At 42.7% G+C, this 8,684-nt stretch overlaps 1 protein-coding gene across 1 annotated transcript in view; it reads right to left on the bottom strand.

Annotated features, from left to right (window-relative positions):
- The window catches only part of L2HGDH (L-2-hydroxyglutarate dehydrogenase), a gene marked incomplete at its 5' end in the record, with an annotated part of 13,028 nt that extends 4,349 nt beyond the window's left edge, over positions 1–8,679 (bottom strand). The window contains 6 exons of the mRNA XM_010290109.1: positions 238–405; positions 1,944–1,978; positions 2,514–2,676; positions 4,905–5,036; positions 6,593–6,744; positions 8,616–8,679. Coding sequence (XP_010288411.1) covers positions 238–405; positions 1,944–1,978; positions 2,514–2,676; positions 4,905–5,036; positions 6,593–6,744; positions 8,616–8,679 — 714 coding nt within the window. The remainder of the gene's footprint in view (positions 1–237; positions 406–1,943; positions 1,979–2,513; positions 2,677–4,904; positions 5,037–6,592; positions 6,745–8,615) is intronic.
- Between the last annotated feature and the right edge of the window lie 5 nt (positions 8,680–8,684).

Raw genomic sequence — 8,684 nt, 5'->3', positions numbered from 1 at the left:
CCCTATTAAAAAAACAAAAAACACAAACAAAAAAAAAGACCAGCAATAATATCCCACATGATACTTCTACATGTTCCACAAGAATTAAGAAAAACAAGCTGTCCTGTCAAAAAGCAACTGAATCTATGTCCACATGTTGTCAGCCCTAACAGAAATAACCATGTAATATTGCCCTTATGTCTGTAGTTTTAGCAGTTCTCAGAGTACTCTGTAAAAGACAAACATGAGAGTACATACCGGATAAATATTTCCTTTAACCATATAGCACTTTTCTGGTTTTAGCACCAAATAATCTCCACGGAAGGGTACAATACGAGGTTCAGGACTGCAGCCACTGATCTCAGAGAGGCGGTCTGAGTAAAGCCCTGCACAGGTCACAATGTGCCGACAGTAGATTTGTTGACCCTGTGGAAAAAAAACGAAACAAAACACGTAAAATTGCAACATATATACTAAAAAAACACCCATCACCTACAAGCCTTGGGGAAAAAAAAAAAATTAGTCAAGACCAGAAAGAAAAACAACTATTTTCAAAAGGAGGCAGAAACATTTAATTGTGTCATTTAATTCTTTATAATATTCTTTTCATTCATTGGAAGAGAACTATCCTAAAATGGCAACTCATGGGACAGGTAGGACTGGAAGAATCTTTATAGAAAAGGGGTGGGGAAAAAAAAAAAAAAAAGAATAAAAGAAACATGTCATCGATTCTTAGACTACCAGTCTCAGAACACAGCCCCAGAGGTCCAGCTCTCAGAACACAGAGCCTCGTGCATCACACAGGCACGCTTACAGGACGTGGCAGAGGCCCAAGGCAGCAGCGTCAAAGACCCTCCGGCTCCTGCGGCAAACCAAGCATCTCCCCCCGGCACTCCCTCACCTCTGCGTCCTACCAAGCCCTGGTGCCAGGCTGGCCTGCGGCTCCCTGGCCAGCTGGGCATTGCCGGAGGGTGCGCGATAGCCGGGGTAGCTGAGCAACCGCAACGCGTTGGGTTAAATAAGGCTGTTAACAGATTTCATCCGCACGCTGGGAGCCGTCGTACTACTGAACGGTGGTTTACCCAGAAAGCTACGCAAGTTCATAGCGCACGGTTATGGAGAGCTGTTAAATATCGAAACGCCTTACCATCTAAATAGATAAATAATAGTTTGTGGCTTTATTTATTTATCTATTTAGCTCACAGTATTTGTTTTAAAATACTACCGTTTTTTTCTGCAACTAAAAATGTTTCCATTAGAGAAGTAGCAGTATTTGGTGAGAGAATCTAACAAATCTTGGAAGCTACTTTTTAATGAAAGAACAGAAATAGAAGAAAAAAGCAGCAGCACTAACTTCAAAAAATACTGGAGGGGTTGCAAGGGTTTTTTTGTTTGTTTGTCTCCAAAGAAGAGTCCAGATATTCTCTCCTGATGGTGGAAAGATTACAACCACACTTCCTGTGCAGCATTAACTGGCTTGCAGGAATGACATCAGTCTATGCTCCTGTTGTACTAAGTTAGCTTGTGGCTTTCTGACTATAAAATGATTCTAAATGCCTCCTTATCATTTTTATAGATGCCAAAGACCAAAAGCAAACATGAAAAATAGGTGTTTCTCACCAAATGAGTAAGTCATAAAAGCAGTCCTCAGAAACAACAAGCATCAGAACATGCAAATAAGGAAGATAAGGGACATACACAGTTTAATGTAAGTCAGGCAGCAGAAAGCTATACTTTCATTATTATTCCCAGAACACAGTAAAATCTGAATATGCTCATTGTTAAGAATTGATTGCAGTTGTTTTATAGAAGCACTCCTAGATGACAGTGATCATGTTACTGAACAGCAGCTTTTTAACTTTTTTTTTGAGAGCTGATTAATCCACCAGGACTCCACAAAAATTCTTAAGAAAAGGAGAAATAGCTTCCTATTAAGCAATTAAATCTTCAGCTTACGTTCTTACCTTTGAGTTCCTAACAATGACTGGGTATTTCAACCCTGTAACAGAATTAGACAAGAGAAGGAATTAATAGAGTATGTAACAGAAAACTGACAGAACAAGCAGCTTGTCATGATTAAGGTTCTTCCACTGGAAGATCTCCAAGCTACGGAGCAACTACTGTTGGACATACCTGATGTTGTTGGACATAATTGTATTTATGAATCAATAGGTTGTGTTTTTAATTCTTCCATATGTGTACCAGCACAGATCCAACCTGCCTTCCAGGATAAACAAAAAGCACTATCACAAGAATACACATGCAATATTCATCTAAATCTGATTTTAATAGGAGAGAACAACCTAATTCCTCTCTTTTACTGTTTTCTTCTATCAGCATTAAATGTTTCAGCTGAAGGGTGACCTGCCTGAGAAAAAAACCTGAGCTTGCTCAATACCCTAACATAATCTTGCCTTTTGTCTCATCCCTGTGAGACAGAAAGGTTCAGAAATGTCACTTCAGTTAAAGCAAACGTGTTTTGAACAAAATCTTTGGCAGGACTGTAGTAAATGGAGGGCAAAAAACTGCCTTACCATCTTCACTTTCTGAAGAACTTTCTTTAGCCATCTCCATGTTTGTAACTTCAAAATCAGTCAAGATCGTCCCACCTGCTTCCTGGAAGTCTTCAGCGTAGGACTGGGCCACTTGTTTATAATTCACAATGCCAGTATATGGAGAATCAAGGGCCATCAGACCCTGAAACAGTATTAAGATACAGAAGAATGAAAGCTGTGTGTGGACTTTGGTCTTCAATACAGAGAATATTTGACCTGGAATAATGTGCATTGCTGTTGAGAAGGGAGTACCGCTGTCTCCCCATCCCTGGCTGCTTGTTCCTAGTCTCTCCATGTGCCAGCTCCAGTGTTCATGTTTGGTGACAACCAATATGGCGAAAACTACTCAAGGTGGATTAAGCGACTGTGTAACTACAGCATAAACAAGTCTTCTCGACAGAGTGTAACTACAGCATAAACAAGTCTTCTCGACAGACATCAAGTCTTTAATCTTAACGATAAAACAGGTTACCTAACCTTGTCTTTAGCCAATCTGTACTTATTTTTCACCACGCACTACGCAATTCCACCTTCAAATGGTCACTTGGGAGTTCTACCTGATGCATGGCTCTTGCCAACGCCTCCTGCGAGGCTAAAAGGTATGATCTAGCCAGGTCTCAACACTAACTGCCTTGCACATCAGAGAGAGAGGTCCCCTCTGAGTTAGACAACAGCCTGTACTTGCCCTAGCAGAAAGCAAGGTTCAGGTCCAGTGCGTAGCTAGAATGTTTGATGTTTCTCAAAGATGTTTTACTATCTTTATATCAAAAAGGCTCAGTTTCTCACATAATTTTTATCATCCTAGATGGCATCACGATATTTTCCTAGATCCAGTTATAAAATAAAGATAGTAAGACTGCTTTATCTCAGAGAAATGCTGCAAGTGTAACTACACTAAAAGACTGTCAGCCACTCAGATACTACAATACTAGGGGCCATTTACATGCCCAAGACAACCAGAATGCTTGGTAAAACTGTATTTTACACAAAACCTTTCTCTCCATTTGACACACAGTGCAACATTTTATAACACCACTCAAGTTCCCTGTACTTACAAGGAAAGGACTTAGCTCAGGAAACCAAAACAAATTAAGTAAGACCCACCCCAATCTACTCATTTGCATAAGTAAATGCTCAGCTGGATCTTGAACATGCAAAGAATGTTTTAAGGAGCAGATACAAAATGTTTATGAGAAAAGAAGGAGATTCCTCTCCAGAAATCTTTTGTCTGTACCTACAGCCACCGATAAGCAATGAGTCATGCAGCTACACCAGTAGCAAGCTGCCAGATGAAACAGTACGGGGAATATATATCCAGATTTTCCTCTCAATCAAAGATACGCTAAACAAACAAATAAATCTGTAGTCCATAAACTACTGACATTTCTCCTGCTGTGAAAATAAACAGGATGAGAAGTGCTACATAACAATCACGTGTGTAGGAAGCAACTAGATTGAAATCGGCTTGATCCAAATCCGCACTTAGAGATGGGAAGGAATTTTCATTGCTGCATTATCAAGCATTACTGTAAGTTAAATAATTTTGGTGGGAAGGAGCAGAATCATCTTAGCATAAACTCAGATATAGCAGCTCTGACCTGGGCAAGGGGAAATCTGCGTATCAACCACAAAAGCGTACGAGCAAATATCTGCAAGGAGAAGGGGAAAAAATTAAAGATTTAAAAAATGTTAAAAAAATCACTCATTGTCATTGGTGAAAGAACTGGGTGGTTTTTGTTTCTGAGCATATACATCAGGGAGGACACCTCTGTGTAAAGCTGAGAAAAGGATGAAGTTTGAACAAATTGTAGGCTCTGTCCATTTGCCTATAAATCCAGTCCTGCACAAGGTCTAAGGAACTATAAAGTCTCCTACTTTGCCTCAAATACTTCTGATTCCTTTTGTAGGCTGCAGGTGAAATGGATTACTTGCTCTCTAATTTGTGAATGCTGGCCCATATGAAGCAGCCAGCACATCATTTGCAGCTAGTGCAGCAGCAGCTCTTTATGACTTCAGAGAGCTGAGGAACTGACAAGCAAGGAAATGAGAATAGCTGAGCAGGAGAAACCTGAGGGGAAAGTGTCACCAAGATTCTGCAGGATCACCTTATGTTCTGTTAGACCTGGTCTGACATGTATGTAATGGCCAAATGCATATGAAAGATTGGGCTGAACTAAAACGTTCCAGAAATAAATTGATACATTTATTTTTGTTGAAAATTATATTTCTCCTGGGTTTTCAGGCTCTTTTGAACTTGTCACCCACGCAAATTACCTCAAGGCCAAAAACATATTTATGTTAAATTAAAAAATAACATCACCTGAGAAACTGAGTTCTCATATGCCACGTAAAAATAAGCAAACCCCTTACCCTGCAGAAGGGCTCTTTTGCTTGTATCTCTTTTGCTCCAATCAGTTTCAGACCTCGGACGTTGTTCTGCAGCCCTCTTTCATACAGAGCTTTGAGTCTTGGAATTTCATCTTGTTCAACAGCTACAATTAGCTTTGGAAAACACAACAAGGCACACCAGTGAGCAAAACATACAAAGCCAGTTCAGGTTTGGCATCAAGCCCAAGCTAACAAGCAAGCAATAGTGAATGAGTGAATAGTAAATTATAATTCAAGGGGGAAAAAAATGTGGTTTGTGCCATTAGTGGCATAAGATTCTATAAATACCTACTATTACTGAGAAAGCACTGATATATTAAGGAGAGTGAAAAACAAGCGTTAAGTTGTAGCTTAAGTTGCTATCAATGGATAATATTTGCTAAAAGTACCATGAGACTACGAATCTGTATGTGAAAGAAGAGAATATTATTTTTAAAGAGCCACTGGGATGCTTCCAAAAATAAAACTGAACTTAACCCAAGATGTACACATCTCAAACAGTCTCAATATGAGAGTAAGGACATGTTCTGACATGGTGTCTAAACTGAATTGCACCGGTTGCACTTCATCTTACCGTGTAGTTAGCTCACAACTATCACGAGAGGTTTATCCAGACTATGAATTAGCTGTGCCAAGTTTGCACAGACCATACTACTGCCAGGCCCAGCTCAGGTCTGACAACACAGGCATATTTGGATTGAGAAGGCACCAAGTTCTCCAAGCCTGGGGCTGCTTTATGTAAAACAACCTGTAAAGCCGCAACATCATCTTCCCTGGAATAAATGCTGCTGTAGAAGGCGATGCAGAAAGACACAAATCCAGTGTCAGCAAAGGACCAGCGACGCTGCTGGGTCAGTGCTAGCCCTGCCCCAGCTTAAATTGACTCCTACAGATCAAGTCTGCCGTCTGGGTGCTTCGAGTTGAGAGCAGGCTTGTAACGTCAGGTGTATTGCTGCACAAATCCACAGTGCCATCTCGTGACGCACAGCGTGAACACAACAGCCCTGAGCACAGCCAGGCCAGGGCAACCACCACCCGCCCTGGTGCAGGGCCCATCAACGCTGCCACATCCAGGGATCTCTGCTCGGCATCCCAGAGCTGGGAGAGCGCTGCAGCCAGCTCCCAGTGGGTGCTGAGCTACGGGGCCTTGAAGTGGTGCTTGTCACATCAGGTAGGGTCTGCACTGCACTTTTAAGAGAAAGGCTCAATGCTGTCCAAGATGTTTATGAGCAACCTGGAAAGGGGCAGGGCGGTCAGAAAGTCAGATGATGGTTTAAAGTGCCTCAAGGTGGTTCAGACAAGAGCTGACCGTAAAGAACTGCAGAGGGACCTTCTGAGCCGAACCAGCGACTAACAAAATGGCAGATGAAATTCAATGCAGATAAATGTGAAATGATGATCATAGCAAAAGCAGTCTTAGCCTCACGTATAAAATGATGGAATCAGACCCCAGATATGGAGAATTACTATTTAGGCCCAGAAAAAGGACTGATTCGAGTTGCTGGAAAGAAGAAACACAAAAAGGCACATTCATCCTGAAGGTAGTAAGTGTAGCAGAAACTCACCTCTTGGGAGAAAGACCACAACCAGGCCTGTGCTATACATTGTAACATACATTCTACAGTCTCAGTTTTCAAAGGTAAAGTAAGAACACACAGCAGTTCCTATACCTTTCCACACTGTTTATATGGTATTCGCTTCTGGTCACAGTACTCGTAGCAGAGGGCTGCACCCTGCACACACAGCTTAGCTTTCAGAGATCCGGGTTTGTAGTAAATTCCACTGTGAATCACACCACTGTTATGTCCACTCTGGTGATGAGCTAAATAGAAAGAAAAATATGTTCTTAAAATACATGTTCCCGTGATTGGTTCACACCTTACTTCAGCTGTCAGAACAGCAAGAAATTTGAGATCCTGCCCTGAATCACTGATACAACAAGAGATGCTCAAATAAGGTAACTGGTTGCACAGCAGAGTTCCTCCCTTGGTCTCAAAAGGCTAGAAAAATACTGACACAGCAAGCCCTAGTTAATAATAAACTATCACAGCTTGCAATGTGTTGAATCAATGGGGTGGGGGAGAAAAAAACTAAAAAAACCCAAAAAAAACCCCAAAAAACCCAAGTTGTTCCTCCAAGAGCTACAACTGCAGGTCAATCAATCCAAACATTCTACACATTAAAATTAATTTTTAAAAATTCATTTTTTTAAATTAAATGCATGCTTAAAGGCCTTATCTAACATAATGTCTGTGCAATCCTCAATTTCTTTGGAGGTGCTGGCAGGCCTGGTAGGCTTTTCAAGTATTTGTGATCTGGATTAGGTTACTATTTCTTCTTTGTAACTAAGTACAATAGAAGTGAAAAATATCACAAACATTTTTACTTAAGTAATTTGGGCAGCTTCTCCACCTTAAAATATTGAGTCCCAAAGTTCACCCCTGCCTCACACTCCCACAACTTGTTAATCACTTTATATGTGCCCTGTCTTGGAGACAAAAAGCCACTTCGTATCACACAGGTAAGAACTCAAGAGCGATACATAGCCTGGTGACGGAGCTATTTACAGCAAGAGCTTGGGCTCACAGGTCTTACTTTGAGTTAGCCGTTGACGTGATCCCTGGGGGTTGCTTCTGCCTACCCTGAGTGACTGGATATCTGCATAAGCACTTGGTGTGAAAAGACTGCTTATGATGAACCTGTGCTCGTACCTCAGCGAGCCACAAAAGCTTTCTAACAATGAAGCAACAGGGCTCATTCTTTCTTATTTCGAAGCCAGGACAGAAGCCCAGGTACGGAGTCCCTCAAGATCTCCTGCGTAAGATGGCAACCATTTTACTCTGGCTAATGCTGGGTCAGTAACTAGTGACATCTTCCCAGTCATCTCTCTGTTTAGTTCTTTACCTTCGACTCCTCATGCAAACGGCAGCACCTTGCACAGGGATATCCAGAAACACACGGCAAATGACTGTGGTTTAGTTCTGGCAATTAACAGACAGGTGTAGACTTTGCCCAGACCAATGAGTCCCAAACATTTTTAAGCAGCTCTACTTCCCGACCCTCCCTCTCTACCCAACAACCATCACTGTTTGCTGTTCACTCTTCTCCTCATGCCCCACCAAAAAGCCACCCCAGCACCATTTCTCAGCTCATCCTCTCTACCTCCCGCTCCGTGCGGCACTAAACCCGACCTGCCCTTATGCCTTTGCAACCTGTGCTGCTCCTTACTTGCGTTGTTCACCCTCCTTGTCCTTTTCCCTGAAATCCCTGCTGCTGCTGGAGCCCCAGGCCAGGAAGAGCTGCTGCTTTCGAGCACTGAAGCAGCAACGTTCAGCCCTTCTAAAACTCTTAACTTGAAGTCCAAGCAGCGAAGCACAGACTGATGACAGCTCCGTTTCCCCGCTGAAGGATGTGTCCTCGGGCAAAGGGAGGAAGAAATCCCCTGTCAGGGCAAAGCCAGCAGCGCTTGCGAAGGAAGATGCTCTTCCCAGGGTGGAATCCATCACCCAATTCAGCGACGAGGGCAGGTGCTCCTCCACTCCTGCTCACTCACCCAAAAACTGAGCTTCCCTTTACACATTTGTTCGTGAAATATCGAGGCTTTGGCGAGCGTGTGCTTCGGTCAAGATCTCTTACAGACTGACGCCAGGTAACCCCGAACACACGGGCGAGGGAGACGCACCGGCACCGTACCTAGCTCCTGCTCCTTCTCCAGCACTGCGAAGGCGAGCGAGGGGTGCCGCCGGACGAGCTCCCGGGCGG

This window comes from Phaethon lepturus, unplaced genomic scaffold (genome assembly GCF_000687285.1).
Source record: "Phaethon lepturus isolate BGI_N335 unplaced genomic scaffold, ASM68728v1 scaffold33636, whole genome shotgun sequence".
In the NCBI taxonomy this organism is placed as follows: domain Eukaryota; kingdom Metazoa; phylum Chordata; class Aves; order Phaethontiformes; family Phaethontidae; genus Phaethon; species Phaethon lepturus.
The sequence above is the reverse complement of the archived record's forward strand: the minus strand, read 5'-3'. Positions and strand labels throughout refer to the sequence as shown.